Source organism: Teleopsis dalmanni, chromosome 2, assembly GCF_002237135.1.
Source record: "Teleopsis dalmanni isolate 2A chromosome 2, ASM223713v2, whole genome shotgun sequence".
Classification (NCBI taxonomy): Eukaryota; Metazoa; Arthropoda; class Insecta; order Diptera; family Diopsidae; genus Teleopsis; species Teleopsis dalmanni.
The window spans coordinates 213532922-213549554 of NC_051847.1; the positions used below are offsets into that span (position 1 = coordinate 213532922).

A 16633-nucleotide genomic window follows, 5' to 3' on the forward strand; every position below is an offset into this window, starting at 1 on the left:
AAGGTTTAACTCCAAAAATGCAACTGCACGTCAAGTTTTACCTGCTTACATTTAGGTTTTAACCGGAGCCACCGCGATTCTCTCTTTAAAGAGACAACTTCTATTAGTTAGCACAATTGAACCTGTGTGCCCTAAACTTTGTAATAAATATTTTACATCTCTGGCTGGGTCTTGCAATTGAAACACATTTACTACCAGTCACACTCCAAATAAAACATGGTAGTACCTAATCGATTTTAGTCGCATCTTACGACAAGTATGCATTACTTCGGCAATATTTTAATTTATACACCAAAAGTTGGAAACACCCAAGACAGTTATATTTCTTTCGTTATATATAATTATTATAATTTTAATTATAATTTAATTATAATTTTTAAATTTTATTTTATTTTCTATTTTATTTTAACACAATGGGTCAGTTATTGTGCTCAATTGGGTTCAATTGCAGAATCGCTGCTCGAACCTAACCTTATATTTTTTATTGTACATCTGCAAAAGTATTTTGTATATTTATATATCATACTGAAGTATATATCATATCTTAAATTAAGTAAATTAAATTAAGTGTGAAGATTAGATCTTAAATGGCATTATATGCAAACATGAAGCTGTCGTTATTAATGAACATTTTACCTAACATTAACGAAGAAAAGGATATTTATTTATAATCAATTAATAATACATCATATAAAAATAGAAAAATAGAAAAAAAGCGGAGCTCCGAATAAGCGTTTTCACGTGAGTTCAATTCAAATATTTTAATACAACATTCCACATTTGAGCTTTTGAGGAAGCTTTTTAAAACTACTTGCAACCCTATTTCCGCGACTTTTCGGTCAGCTGTTTTCCGTTTGTTTGTTTTTATCATCAGCTGCAATCAGCTGTTTTTATCATTACAGAACCAAAATATAAAAATGTGCATAACAAAAAAAATTTTGCGAAGGGTACCACAAACAGTACAAATTGTAACAAAACATCGGCGACATTATGGAACCATCACACCAACACGAAGACGAGTGGTTGTAACAGGTAGTGGAGCAGTAACACCATTGGGTAACAATGTACTTGAATCCTGGCAACGACTGCTTGCCGGCGAATCAGCAATAACGCGGCTTAATGAGCAATACAAAGGTCTGCCTTGCCAAGTCGCTGCACAAATACCAAAGGAGCGACTGTCACTAGATAAGCATTTCAGTAAAAGTGACTTGAAATTAATGAGTCCCGCAACACAATTTGCTGTAATGGCCACAGATGAAGCTTTATGTAATGCAAAATTGAAACCCAAAGAGCTGAGCGCAGGAGAACTTGAAAGAATCGGTGTTTGCGTTGGTATGGGCATGTTTGACCTTTCGGAAGTGTACAACACGTGGCAACAACTGCAACGAGGTTATAATCGCGTGAGTCCATTTTTTATACCACGCTTGTTGCCTAATATGGCTTGTGGTCATGTTAGCATGCGTCATGGTTTCCGTGGACCAAACCACTCTGTCTCTACAGCCTGTGCTACTGGAGCACATGCAATAGGTGACGCTATGCGTTTCATACGTAATGGTGATGCGGATGTAATGATAGCAGGTAGCGGTGAATCTTGTATTGATCCACTTTCCATAGCTGGCTTTTGTCGCTTGAGGGCTCTGAGTACAGCACATAATGATACACCTGATAAGGCTTCACGTCCTTTTGATGTTAAGCGTGACGGGTTTGTTATGGGAGAAGGAGCTGCCATACTTGTACTTGAGGAACTAGAACATGCACGCAAACGTAATGCAACAATTTTAGCTGAATTACTCGGTTACGGTTTATCTGGCGATGCTTATCATATAACATCTCCAAGTGAGGACGGTACCGGCGCTGCACTGGCTATGAAACGTGCCATAAACGATGCAGGTGTATGTTTGGATCAAATTACTTACGTTAATGCACACGCTACATCCACTCCAACAGGAGACCGTATTGAAGCTCATGCTATAGAAAGCGTATTCGGTGGACATGCACCTATGGTACGTGTATCTGCCACAAAAGGTGCACATGGACATTTATTGGGCTCATCTGGTAATTTAGAGGCTCTTTTCGTTGTACACGCTTGTAATGAGAATATTTTGCCACCTACAATAAATATTGAAGAGTTGGACAAAGACGTTAAGGTGAATGTCGTTACCAAAGCCGAAACGTGGTGTAGCAATAATACTATACAGCGTATAGCATTAAAGAATTCTTTCGGGTTTGGCGGTACTAATGCTTCACTTTGTTTTTCTAGTTTTAAGGAATGAATGTATATCACATAATGATTTCAAATATATAGTATATGTTAACACATGTAAATATATAATTAAATTGTTTTTTTTTAAATATTAGATAACTCGTATTAACATAAGTTGTATTTTATTGGTTAACACGAGAATTGATGTTAAACAAATTATAATAATCTAGAATAATCTAAATATAATTATAATAATCTAAATTTACTGTTTATCTAAATTTACCACGAATTCTAGTAGCTAGAATATTAGAAAAATCGAGTACCTCTAGTATTTCTTTATCTATATTTAGTGTTTTCCAGAATTTTAGAAAAATCAACTATTCTTTTGGTATTCATATTCAAAAAAACAGTGAATTTACAGAATTTTTTTTCTGAAAAATTTCACAATAAGTTATATGTCGCTATAAAAACTCCCGGCCCAAATTAATTACTGAAGAGGTCACTGGGTCGAGAACTTTCAGAATCGTGCCAAATAGTGTTATATATTTCATATTATCATGTTGAAGCTATTTGAGCCAGTGCACTTGAGCACTTTTACTCTTCCTTAACTCGAGGTACTTTCAAAACCCTTCTTTATGCCTTGACTGGATTATTGTTTATCACTTCATCAGACTAAGCAATAATTGACCTCAGATCTGCATACCTCCCCGAGGAGCCTGTAATCATTCTAAGATTTGATAACGCGGTGTTGGTAAGTCTGTTAGTTTTCGCAAACAATTTCAGGGCTCTATCCATTATGTATTTTTTGATGGAATCAATCTTGAGGTCCCTGAGGATGTCATTCGTCCTAATGTACCATGGTACTTTGAAAAGTCTTCTCAGAACCTGACTTTGTGCAATTTCTAGCTGGCGAATAGTAGAGTTTAAAGCTTTGCTAAACGCTACACATCCATAAAGAAGTGAGGTTGTCATTCGTCCTAATGTACCATGGTACTTTGAAAAGTCTTCTCAGAACCTGACTTTGTGCAATTTCTAGCTGGCGAATAGTAGAGTTTAAAGCTTTGCTAAACGCTACACATCCATAAAGAAGTGAGGTTGTCATTCGTCCTAATGTACCATGGTACTTTGAAAAGTCTTCTCAGAACCTGACTTTGTGCAATTTCTAGCTGGCGAATAGTAGTGTTTGAAGCTTTGCTAAACGCTACACATCCATATAGAACTGACTGACGAATTATTTGGTTATATATCAGTTTCCTGTTCTTAGCATTGAGGTTTTCATTTCTGAATAGCGGTTGGAGGTGATGAAAAGTTTTGGCACAGCTAATTCTTTTCAGTTATATATTCTATTCATGTTACTTTGTTCATATATCCTATTCATAAATAAACAATACAATACAAATTTATAATAGCATCCACAATATCCACATTTATTTTAACCAAAAAATAAAACCAAAATGAATACAATTATAGGAAAATGTTAAATTCATAAAGTTTATTTGGAAAACTTCAGTAAAAATGTTCCTTTTTTAATATTTTTTGGGTTCACATATATATATATTTACATCCATAGATTTATATATATATATGTCTTTTTTTTGGATTTATACATTAACTTAAATGTTTAATTAACCATAATTTGAATTGCATTTATTTTTTTTACAAATTAAAAATGTTTTGATATTTTCATTTACTTATTTCTTAATTGAAGCAGTTGAAAATATTTGTTTTTTGTTTTTTGTTTTTGTAAATTTCATAGTTAAATATATGAATCTGTTATATGTTTTTTATATTACTGATTTAACTGTATATATATGTATAATATATTTTTATTGTGTAATGTGTTTTAAAAAAACGCCAACCGGCAATGAAAGATCATGATTTTGATGTTATAAAAAAGAAATGGTAGTTTTATGTGTTCTTATTAATGTAGTTTAATTAAATCATTTTAGAATTAAATTATAGCTCATTCATTTCATTTGAAATTAATTCTATATTTAAAATAAACAAATTAGGCTTTAAATAAATTTTTGAGAAAGCCGGTTAGGTAGTAAAAAATAAACGTTTTTAAAACATAAATTTATTTTTATTTTTTTTACTTTTGTAAATGTTTTTAAATAAATACAATTTTTTTTCTCATTTTGTTTCCATAAGGAAATTGCATTTTTTGTATTGTTTTCAATGATTTTTAGCACATTTATTAAAAATATAAAAATTTATGTGCTAATAGGAAGAATCGTAAAAAATCGAAAATAATTTAAATATATAAAAAATAAAGGACGTTGAGAGGTTGCTACATATATATTATTATAATTAATTTGCAAAGCATATAAATAAGCTTTCATTATTTCACTTACACATACAATTTTTTAAAATTCTTAAATTGTTTTAATAATTTTTTTACAGATTTCTTATATTACTAACAAAATAAAAATAACAAAAAATGCTAGTTTCTCATTATTTTCATATTTTATAAACTATTATTACTAATTTAAAATTTAAAGTTACATTAAAATAATTCTTAATATTTCATTTAAATAAGAAGTTTTAAAAAATTTTCTTTAATTTATATTATTTATAAAATACATAAAATATATGCTACTTTTTTATTTAATACAACTACATAAATATGTACGTATATTTAATTTATATATATTTTTATAATATTTATATACTTAATAAATATAAAACATTTTAAAAATTACTTCATGTTTTTTCTTTTTTATATTATATTATTATGCATATAAAATATTATTCGAATTGTTTACGCTGATATTAACTGTACAAATGTATTGTTTAAAGTGTGTAAAAATAATTAAATTATTATTCTTGACAAAATTATATTTGAATTTATATTGTTTTCTAGGTTTTTGTTTATATAATCAAAAGTTTGAATAATGTCATAGATTACGTATAGTTAGGTAGCTGTTATTTGGAAAAGTTCGATAGTATTTCGTTAATGTTGATGTATAAGTTTTCTAATTGTTGGTGAATTATTTGGAAAGTACAATAAAAAGTGTTCTATTATAATATTTTTAAAATCACATATGTGAAGGAAGTACGAGTTTTTGAATATGGAAAGGAAACAGTGATATATTCATTTGTTGTTTAAATTAATGTTAATGTTATTTTCTTTACTCACAATTATACAAATAATTTTGAAACGCATAGTGTTTATGTAATTCAAAAATTATATATTTTATTATTTATATTGATTTCTTTTATTCCTATAGCTTGAAGAGAAATCCATTGTAATTGTTATATTCTATCTAACTAGCAAAGAGTATGGTCAGTACATTATAAAAACAAATAATATAATAATAGTTTCAAATAATATAAACTTTTACAAACTTTTATAGTACACCTTTTAACATAAAATAGATAATTATAACTTTATCAAATAAACAAAAAATAATATAGACTCATAAAATAAACAGTAAATAATTTATAATGAATTGAGTAAAATGTATAAAATATATTCCAATTATTATCTATTTTTCCGATCACTTTCAGTCATTATTTGGTAAGAACCATTTTTTCTTTATTAGATGTATTCTTTTGACATGATCGCTCCAATAAAACACTTGGTGCATAAAACTTAACATGGAAAGTAAAAATAAATTCACGAAAATAAGCCCACCTTCCTAAAATTGCTTAACGAATAAGTACATCGCATTACAATAGCTCCAAATCTTAAAGATGACTTAACATATCACTCAATAAGTCGTGTGACAAAGAAAAACTAATTTTTTCTACCAAAAATCGATATACGATGCCGTGCTTGTAGAAGTATTTGTCTTTTACTTCAAAATAGGCTTCAGTTTCAGCAAATACTTCTTCATTTGAGATGAATTTCTTAACGGCGACCATTTTTTTGAGATCAGCAAATAGCCGGTAGTCGCTGAGGGCCAGATCTGGACTATACGGACATGGTGCATTGTTTTGGTGAAACAAAATTTTTTTCTTCGTCATATGCGGTCGCTTTTTAACAATTTCTGCTTTCAAACGATCCAATTATGCCGTGAAGTAGTCACTATTGATGGTTTTTTCCGTTTCGATATAGTCAATGAAGATTATACCATATGCATTTCAAAATACTGAAGCCATAATCTTCCCAGCTGACTGTTGTGCATTTGGACGCTTCAGCACTGCTCTGAATCATCAACACGTTGTTGTTTTTGAGCTACCGTGAGTAAACACGGTACCCACTTTGAAAAGAGCTTTTTTACAATTGCACAATTGCACACTGCCTTCTGATATATTTACGGTCTCAGTTATCTCACGCAATTTCAATTTACGATCAGATATAACCAATTTCTGGACTTTTTTGATGTTTTCTGAAGTAACCATCTCAATTGGACGATCAGAACGTTCACCATCACCAGTGTCTGTACGAACTCGTTTAAATTCAGCAAACCAATAACAAATGGTTCTTTTCGATTTGGCAGAGTCCGGATAACACTATTTAAAACCATTGCTGAGTTTGTACAGAATTTTTTTTCATCAAGAAGCAATGATAAATTAACACACGAAATTGTTTTGAAAATAACAAAAGTAACTTCACTTAAATGGCTGTCACTTTTTTCGGACTAATCGAAATGTCATAAAATTTTACACATAGTCTTTTGAAGCTTGGTACATCATAAACGTGATACGGATTCGACAATTGCAGCGCCATCTGTGTGTCAGTCATATGTACCAAGCTTCAAAAGACTTTTACACATAGTCTTTTGAAGCTTGGTACATCATAAACGTGATACGGATTCGACAATTGCAGCGCTATCTGTGTGTCAGTCATATGACTTATTGAGTGATGTGTTATTATGAATGATTTTTAGAAAAAAATGGAAAGCTCCACTAAGCTGTTTATTAGTTACAAAAGTTGCGAGTGTTAATGAGTAAATATAAATATTTGAATAAATTATTTTAATAAACTTTTTGAACATGACTGACAAGTTAGTAATTGTAAAGAAGTTATTTATTTATTAAAAAAATTTTAATTTCTGTGTCATTCGTTTTACCTTCTGCTCAAAAAGTATCCGGATTTTGTTGTTTATTAGCTACTCCTTAAGTAATAGACCTTTAAAAAAAATTTTTTTTTTGTTATGTTGGTACACCCTTTCTTGACATATGGTACAAATCTGAGCGCCATCAATTGTCAATTAGTTTGTTTACAGCAGCTGTTAATGTGAGACTACCTCAAGTGCATTTAGCGATTTGTACTATGGAAAATTCTTGTTGTACGCGATTTTTTGACCAAACACGACACTACTGTCATCGCTCAAGCACCATATTCGCCAGATCTGGCGCCGCGCGACTTTTTCCTGTTCCCGAAACTCAAAGTGCCCCTTCGTGTTAAGCGTTTTGAGTCGATTGAATCTGTAAAAGAGAATTCGCCGAAGGAACTAATACCCATACCTGCACGGGCCTACGAAAAGTGTTTGGAAGATTGGGTTAAGCGTTGGCATATGTGTATCACTTCAGAAGGAGCATATTTTGAAGGAGATAAAAAAAATTTAAAATAAAATTTAAATTTGTGAGATTTAAATCCGGGTACTTTTTGAGCCGGAGGTATATATTATATTTATATAAAAAACTTTTTTACAAAATTCAACCGCAAATTATTTTAAAATTGTTTTCACATTATTTCTGGATTAGGTAGTGATGCCAATTTATTCTTAAGCACAAAAAGTTTTTCTATTGGAGCAATCATGTCAAAAGAATACACCTATAGAAAAACTGAAATATAAACATAGCATAAGTTATTAACGGCAAAGGCGTTTTAAAAAAGATTTGAATTGAAATTTGTATTGAAAGTGAGCATATCTACGAAGCTTGTGAAGAATACATAAATTAGTCAAAGAGAAGGGAGGGATTTTGTAGAAACTCCCCAGCTAAGAAAAAGTAAAAGTGCCCAGTTGCACTAATACTGAAAAATCTCAACATAAGACATTAAATTAATAAAAAATTTATATTATTATATTTACTTTATAAAATATATACCATTAAATTTTAAATAAAAATAATAGTTAAGAAGATATAAAAATAAAAAAACGGAAGTAAATTAATATCATTAACCTGAAATTTTCCAACCACACCGTGAAGAATTAAAATTTTAATTTAATAATTGAATAAATTTTTTCACTCTCCTATGTAATGTTGTGAGATTGAAATTTAGAAATAACATTTAAGCCTGCAGGTCAATCGTTAAGGGAAGTGTAATATGATCCTATTACTCATTATACTTATATCGCTAACCTAAATTTAATTTTTAAATACATACTTAGTTGTATCGTTGTCCTTATGGGATTTTCTCGTCTTATAAGCCAACAATTATATACATTTATAGTCTGACGTCATCCAATTAATCACAATAACCACTCAAATGCATAATTCCATAACATATAACTCCGTACATACCAGTTTGTATAATAATAATATACCTAAATATTCTATAATTAGCTTAATTGAGTAACGCATCCATTGTGTATGGAAACGGTGGTTGCTGTTGTTTTACTTGTTGTTGTTGCTGCAGAAGGTGATGATGTTGTTGCGTATGCTGCTGTTTGGCATATGGCAATTGCAACTGTTGCTGTTGCTGGAAATGTAGTTCAGTTGATGACGATGCCGATGCTGCCGATGACGGTCAGTCTAATATCACAACTTGCGAATCAATTGGTCTGCTATTCAAGACAGGTTTTATTGGTAAAATGCGCCAAGGTTTTCGCGCCGCCCGACGTATTTCAACCGGTGGGAGCATTTTACGTGCTTTTCTATAAATATTGTTTGAAAAAAGTGTTATATAAAAGTGTTATATATTAATTATTTTCATATTATTTGTGTTACGTACTTGCTTGCTTCATTTGCTCTAAAATAGACATCATCAGGTGCATCCATCCAACTGATGACTTGTTTTCGACCATTACCTGTGCGGGCCATTTGTGCTATTTTCGGTTTACCATTTAACTAAAAAGTTTTTATATAATAAGTATTTAATTAAAATTGTTGTGTCTAGAATTTACATGATGTCTTGATAATGGTTGGCCTGAAGCTGCCATCATAGCTGCAAACTGTTCCGGACTTGGGCAATGTGCCGGCATAGGATCTTTATTAGGTCGCTTAGCTGGTGGTCCAGCAGGCACAATTGTCACTGTAATTGTTTTTACTGTAAAATTTAGTGATCAGTTTAAAATTCATAACTCAATTATTACCTTCAGTGCCGTTCAATTGCTGCACGTCCTCCAATGGACGTTTACGTATTGAAGACGCTGCTGGCGCTGGTATTATAGTTATATCTTTATCTAATTCTATTATTTTGTTTGGTATACGATCATATAACAAACTACCGTCAGGTGCTTTCGGTGGTTTGGGAAATGAAACAACATCGGGTTTAGGCATTTTATCTTTCGGTGTTAACACTAACCATTCATGCGGTCCAATTCCTGGTGAACCTAACCGATTCGCTATTTTTGTTACGCTTCCACGTTCTTTCTTTTTGAACAGAAGTAATTTTTTAATTTCTATTGGTGATTTACCATTCAATCGGTTTGTAACTGTTATAATAAACGTAAAGTGTATTTTATTAAAAATAGGTTACTATATTGACAATATAAATTCATTTAAATACTTACATTCCTGTTTTACTAATTGTGTGTTTATTGCGAAAGATGATTGCCGTGCTGCCTTTTTAGATTTTATAATATTTCTGCACAAAACACGCGCCAGACGTGTCATGGGATTTGTGTGTAAAAAGAAGGCGGTACGTGTTTTCATTATGGGGCGAGGTGACCCTGAACTGATTGCAATACCATGTGCTTGAGCATAATGACGCGCTAAATGCGTTTTAAGTTTAAAATCCTTTCCACAATTGACTATAGAACATCTGTAAAGCAAAAATTTTTGTTACATAACTGGTACATTTATTTCTTCATAGAATTAACATTAATGAAACATAGTATTTTTAATTTTTATGTGATATCTACAAGCTAACTAATATAAATAATATTAGATTATATAATTTATAATAATAATGTAGTAGTTCTACACTTTATAAAATAGCAGTAATGCTTTTTGTAGCATAGATCCATACAAACTTACTTTTTAGTACAATGAACTGATAAAAATAAGGGAACTATTTGCTACTTATGTATATAAAAAGGTTTAATAGATGTAAAATGGATACGTACTTATGCATTTGACGGTTGGATAAGTCATTAACTTTTTCATCATCAACAATTTCTATAGGCTTCTTTTTCGTTTCGGTTTCTACAACTTCGTGTTTAATTGAATTTTTTAATCCACCATACTTTTTCCAATAATCCCAACAGTTTTGACATAATCGACTGGACATGTGACCGCTGGCCCAAGGATACCACTGTTCATAGCAAAAAAACAAAAAAAAGAATATTAATATTTATACAAATATTTCCATATAGTTTCAAAAGAAGATAATATTTTATATTATTTATTTTATAATAATAACATAATATTTTGGCAATAAGCAATAAGATAATAAATTATACAGGACAGTCTCCAGAAGCTTTTATAGCAATTTATTTTATATAGCAATAGTTATTGATATTATTTTCATATATTTGTTTCAAATCTGTTTATTGTCTACTCAAATTATATATATTATAAATTGTAAGTTATATTTTAAATAATTTCCTTTTAAACTAATAGTCGGTTTCAAGTCTACATCTGGGAGTAGACATGAATTTACAGACTCTATTGTTTACACACAACTAAACATATTCTACAACAACAACATTAACAATGTTACGGTCATTTAAATTTAAAAAATAATTTATTGCAATCTTATACAAATATTGAAGAATAAATGGTATAACTTTAAAATATTAAAGAACTAAATTACTCATTTACGGCAAGAGTTTATTGTTTTTAAAATCATTTTTTTTAGTTGCGAATTATATTTCACATCTATATCGGTCCTTCTATTAAATATTTTATAATTGTTTAGAAAATAAATCGTTAGAAAATTAAAGTTGCATAATATAATTTTTGCAGTGTTCATATTGTTTGATGTTGACTGCTGTTATCATATATATATATAGGCATTATAATCTCTATTGATCTGCATTGCAATAAATGACTGACACCTGTACAAAAAAATGTTAGGGCGCAACTGATGTTTGGATATAACGATAAAAACACATTTTACTTTTTATAACATCGCCTAAATGTGCACAAAAAATTAAATCCCTCTTAATGTAAATTAATTTCCTTTTAAACTGATTGTGTGATACGATCTGATGATCTTCCGACTTATTTTATACCTCTTCAACCTTCCCAATCGATTCTATCGTGCAAAATTTTTATCCGTATAGTTTCTTTGGTTTCCAAAACAATTTGAACCATAACAACAATAATTACAAGCACAAATTCCATTTATAATCCGTTTTAATTCCTAAATAACTGTCATCTCTTTTATCGTTCTCTTTATCCAACCATATTCTATATTAACCCATATATTTGTGTTTCTAAATTCTTTCCTATTATCGGTTACAAAGCTTTTCTAGGGCTACACAACAACAAACACAAATTTCCACATCTTTCAAATCTGTACTTCCTTCCATATCCAAACTATATTGTATACTGGAATTTTTCTTCGAGAATATGTACAAATGATGCAACTTACTTGTGTGGATTTAATTGTTGAGCAAGACTCGCAAGGTTTACCATTATTGGTAAGATCTGTGCCGCCATTTGTTGTGCCATTGTAAATGTTAGCACCACCCTTGATGGCATTACCACTTTTCGCAGCATTATATTGTGGTACATAAACTTGTTTAAGTTTCAGTTCCGCTTCTACAGCTTTCACACGTTTTTGTTGCACATAACGGTCTGTTGTTTTCCACATATAATAATATTCTATTATCTGTTTTAATGTTTTCCACGGTAACTATAAGGAAAATATTTTTTTTTATTAAAAGTTATCATTGATTTATATGTTTAACATACAAAGTCTTGCCGTATGTCATTAAAATCTTTGCCATATTTATCTAAAGCTTCCTCAAAGAGATTAGCCTCTGAGGCACTCCAATCTTCGATTTCATCACGACACAGAACAGGTCCACTGGAAGGAACTAAAGAACACATTGCTTCCTCAATAGAATACGTGTGCTTGTGCAGTACATCCATAGCATGAAACTGTAATGCAGAAAAATTAATATTTATACTTTATATATATATAAAGTATTTACATACCAAGGTGATATCGCGACTGGCTGCCGCTGCTGACATATGTAATGATGGTTGCTTTACCGAACTACTACAATCTAAAGCACGCGCAAATGTTCCTATCGAACGTGACACAACCAAAAATTGATCTATTTTTCTATCGGTCAGACTATGTTGAGGCGTCCAGACAAGTGTTTCTAATTCCTCCAACTTGCGTTCGTCTGTATTGGTATCTTTCAGTTTCGCAGGTATTTCACTTTGATATCGACTGCCAACACGTATTTCACCTTTGTCAGCGAGTAATGTTTTTTGATTTGGATCAAAAACTAGGCAGTAAAAGAAGGTGTCCTAAAAGTAATAGCAAGTGTTTTATGTTAATTTGTTGAAAGTATCAATCAATATAATTTTATTACAAAATACTAATGTTAATAGTTGAAACTATTTTAAACAACAATTTATATTAAAAATGCTTCTATGCTTCTATGTTAATGTTAATGTTAATGTTTCGACTAATTTATTAGTTGGTATGAAATTTACGACTCACGTCTTTATTCAGATAACTTTGTAATGATTCAGTTTCATTCAGCAGCGTTACAGAGCACCTTCCTCTGATTTGTGTAGCAGGCAGCGCTTCGACTTGTCGTGATAAAAATAATTCACGATGTTTTATTTGATATCGTTGTTTAGCTGTTAGCGATTCTCCCTTCTCAGATGAACCTACACCGCTTGTTGAATTGACAGGACTCGTACGATCTTCATCCAGGGCTGCTGTAATATGAAATTAATTCATTTCATTTCTTTAACAAATTATTTTATAAAAATTGAGAGACATTACTTTGCAGTTTTTTTTGTAAATATGAACGAACTTAAATTTAAAGAAAAAAAATAATAACAGAAATCATAAAGTTTTCAGATCGAAACAACCAATTTTATAAGCAAGAATTTCGGTATTTTTATGGAGAATCCAATTGAAATTCTTTTAACAGAATTCTACAGAAATTTTCTACAACTACAAATCATAAATTAAAATTTGATACGATTTTGATTTTGATTTTGCTACAAGTTTACGATATTACGATACTATATGAAGTTGATGTGAATTTGTGATACCTATCGAAGGATCTAATACAGCTTGTGCGGCTTGCTCTTCTCCAACTGGTGTTCTAAGCCAGGTTTTCTTCAACTTCATAGCCAGTGGGGAATCTTCTGCGGTTGCCACTACGTAGTTAAATTTAAATATTACAATGATTTCGTTTTAATTAATATATAAACAAACAAAAAAATAATACAAAATGTGTATATAAATTAAATGCTAGAGTGCACTTACGTTTATAAACATATAGAGCGAAACAACAATTATAGAAATATAAACATTACTTAGATTTTATTCCAGGTAATATATAATATTACAGGACAGTAACATATAATACTTGATTTCTTCCTTAATTTGATATATCAACCTAACACACTGCATCACTTAGAAACATGCAATATTAATCAGAAATAAATACTATAAATATGGTATATAATATAAATAAAAGATCATCATTGCGAAGTAATGAACCGTTGCATAAAGTCTGTACAAACCAGATAATTCATTCAGTTCAACAAAAATGCTGTTATATTTTCCATTCTAAATAGACCTGTACTCAAATTAAATAATGATTTCTTAATGCTTCTGTTAACTAACACCTTTCAAAGATGAGCTTAAAAAACGGTCACATCTCTAGAATCGGTAAAATGCAAAGTAAACCATCAATCTCTCTTAACTGCTCATAGGTTGCGATTGTGAATAAACAAGTGCATTATCTACATCTGATACATCTGACATCTAAACTAAATATCGTCTGTGATCTTGCACCAAAAGATATATTGTAAGGTTAACTTAAATTTGTATATAATAGCTTGGAAAGCTTTCTGCAGGAATACCACAACAGATCTCAGATGTAACATATAAATAATTATATTTTTGAATACTATTAACATTGATAGGTCAGCTTAAATTTGTCCAGGCTATATACGGAAACTGTTTTACAAGCATAACAATTAAAATAGGCTCAGTTTCTAAATCAGACTTATATTCAACTTAGATCTAACAGGTTAGCTTAAGTTTGTCTATAATATTTAAGAAAGCTTTCTGCAGGAAAACCACAACAGCTCAGATGTATAAATTATTATTTTTTTTAATACTATTAGCATTGATAGATCAGCTTAAATTTGTCCAGACTAGATTGGGAAACTTTTTTAAAGGATAACAATTAAAAGAGGCTCACTTACTACATCAGATTTATATTAATTTATCTTAAATTTGTCTTGAATAGCTTAGGAAGCTATCTACAGGAATAATGCAAATAATCTTGCAAGTCGTGGTATTTAATAGTCGTTTTAATATTAGCATTATTGCAATTTTTTCAATAGATTACATTATATACCCAATCTTCAATTGGACGACTACATTGCCAGAAAGCACTGTATACAAACACATAGTTTAACACTGTGTCCAGTATGTAAATAAATAGTTCTTGAATTTTATCTATAGTAACCTAATTACATAGCTAGTTTCATACCTTTATTAACCAAGTATATATGTTAAACAGTGTATTTATATTATTTCTATACCTATTGGACTTAAGTACATCCTAACTCTTTAATACATAACTAATTCTTTAGATTTTTTATTTATTTTCATTTTCACAATGTTACATTTTTTTATACGTATTTTATAACTAATTAGTGTATTTCTAGAATTGATGGTACTCTATTTTACTAATTCAACATTTTTACTCTATACCATTTCTGCGAAATCCTCCAAATTTATAATTTAAACCCCGAAATGGAAATGGAAAATTTTCACATCTGTTGCTAGGGTTTCTCTCAAATTTTTATTTGGCAATTCTCTTAGTTTTTTTATTTTATTTTATTTTTTTAATTTTATAAAATGGTTGTTTGCATTGACAGTGCCAATGTAAGTATTATGGAATTGCATTAGAAAAAATTAAAAAACTTTAAAGGAAAATGGATGAAAACAGGAAAAAATATTGAATACTTTAAAAATGAAAGCCGCTGAATTGAATTCACTCGTCGAAAAGAAGGACATAGTTGGAAAGAGAGAAAAAAAGGTTAAATACAAACTTTTTGAATTTATTTTTAATACCTTAAGTAAGGGGGTGGAAGTGTGCGGGAAATGAATATTATGTGTATTGTATAGATAGAGGAGACGGAAGGGATATGTATGAGAAATGGAAAATGTAAGCGCGTTGTAGTGCAATTGGTGAGTGGATGGAAACCGAAGTTAGCAAACGCATGTTGATAGAAGATTGTGGGAGTCGAAGGAGTTGGGACAGTGTAACTTCGCTGTATTGATATGAATGTAGAAATGGAGGGCCTGAGGTATTATGCTGATGGAGGAGGGGGCACATAGAATGCTCTTATTTGGTTTATACAAACAGAAACCATTCAGATGAGTTTGTGTGGAAATATTTTAGTAGGCAACGAAATAAAATACAAAGGTGGGAGAATGGATGGATGGATGGATGAGTGGGTGGGTGCTAGTCGACAAGCACGAAATATCAAAGGCGTTACATACAATTAACATTAAATATGCGTGTATATATAATATATATAATATTAAAGTAATTAAATTAAAGTAAATTAGATCAGTATTCTTGACTATGAAAATTATTTGTGTGTGTGTGTAATGTACTCCTGTTAGATGAATTCAAATCTTTCAGACGGTTATGCACCGGGTGTTGCAGCATTAAAGCCTAAACTTGCAATTTAATAAATTAAAATGATAGCGACTCACGCTGTAGCATATTTGTGTAGTTGACACTGCGCTTTGTCTATGTTGGCAACTGTCGGTGGGGTCGGTCATGGGCGGTTGGGAGGTTAGTTGAGTGCATATATTTTATACATATCTGTAATTCGAGTTTGTAGTTATGTAGACAAATCCAATCATAGCGGAAACAAACAACAAAACAGGAAGAAAAATTTTTGGTCCTGTAGTTTGTGGATGCGCTTCGTTAATGGCAGTATGGAAGCGGTTCGGTATGCGTTACCAAATGTTTTATATTAAGCAAAGTGCTGAAGGCGGGGGGAGGAGGGGCAGGGGGCGGCGTGCGGTATGCATACGCAACTTTTGCATATGCGTTCTGTATTTTTGTTTTGTTTTTTATTTTCAATTTTTGAAAATGTCAGTTTGTAAATGAGTTTAATCATGTGTTTATATATGCA

At 30.7% G+C, this 16633-nt stretch overlaps 3 protein-coding genes across 4 annotated transcripts in view; 1 reads left to right on the forward strand and 2 right to left on the reverse strand.

Moving 5' to 3' along the window:
• LOC119685464 (sex determination protein fruitless-like) overlaps positions 1-16633 on the reverse strand; it is a 421971-nt gene that overhangs the window by 330445 nt on the left and 74893 nt on the right. The gene's annotated exons all lie outside the window — the stretch shown is intronic.
• On the forward strand, positions 893-2307 carry LOC119685468 (3-oxoacyl-[acyl-carrier-protein] synthase, mitochondrial-like). Its single transcript, XM_038099753.1, has one exon. It carries the CDS (start codon positions 918-920, stop codon positions 2271-2273), a length of 1356 nt encoding a protein of 451 aa, XP_037955681.1. The 5' UTR covers positions 893-917; the 3' UTR covers positions 2274-2307.
• On the reverse strand, positions 8260-13612 carry LOC119685465 (metastasis-associated protein MTA3-like). Of its 2 annotated transcripts, none has more exons than XM_038099751.1 (11): positions 13511-13612; positions 12945-13168; positions 12428-12748; positions 12182-12370; positions 11859-12122; positions 10387-10574; positions 9832-10082; positions 9412-9753; positions 9223-9350; positions 9051-9166; positions 8260-8973 (listed from the first exon to the last, which is right to left on the reverse strand). In XM_038099751.1, the coding sequence occupies exons 1-11, from the start codon at positions 13587-13589 to the stop codon at positions 8847-8849; spliced, it is 2229 nt and encodes a 742-aa protein (XP_037955679.1). In that variant the 5' UTR covers positions 13590-13612; the 3' UTR covers positions 8260-8846. The 2 variants fall into 2 exon arrangements, with proteins under 2 accessions (XP_037955679.1, XP_037955678.1); XM_038099750.1 differs by having other exon boundaries at positions 9223-9365.

Coding starts and splice junctions, on each gene's coding strand:
- LOC119685468 (XM_038099753.1), top strand. CDS start 918: ATGTGCATAACAAAAAAAATTTTGCGAAGGGTACCACAAACAGTACAA.
- LOC119685465 (XM_038099750.1), bottom strand. CDS start 13,589: ATGAAGTTGAAGAAAACCTGGCTTAGAACACCAGTTGGAGAAGAGCAA. Junction 12,123..12,181: donor ATGACATACGGCAAGACTTT/GTATGTTAAACA, acceptor TTTTCCTTATAG/TTACCGTGGAAAACATTAAA. Junction 9,754..9,831: donor ACAATTAGTAAAACAGGAAT/GTAAGTATTTAA, acceptor TTATTATAACAG/TTACAAACCGATTGAATGGT.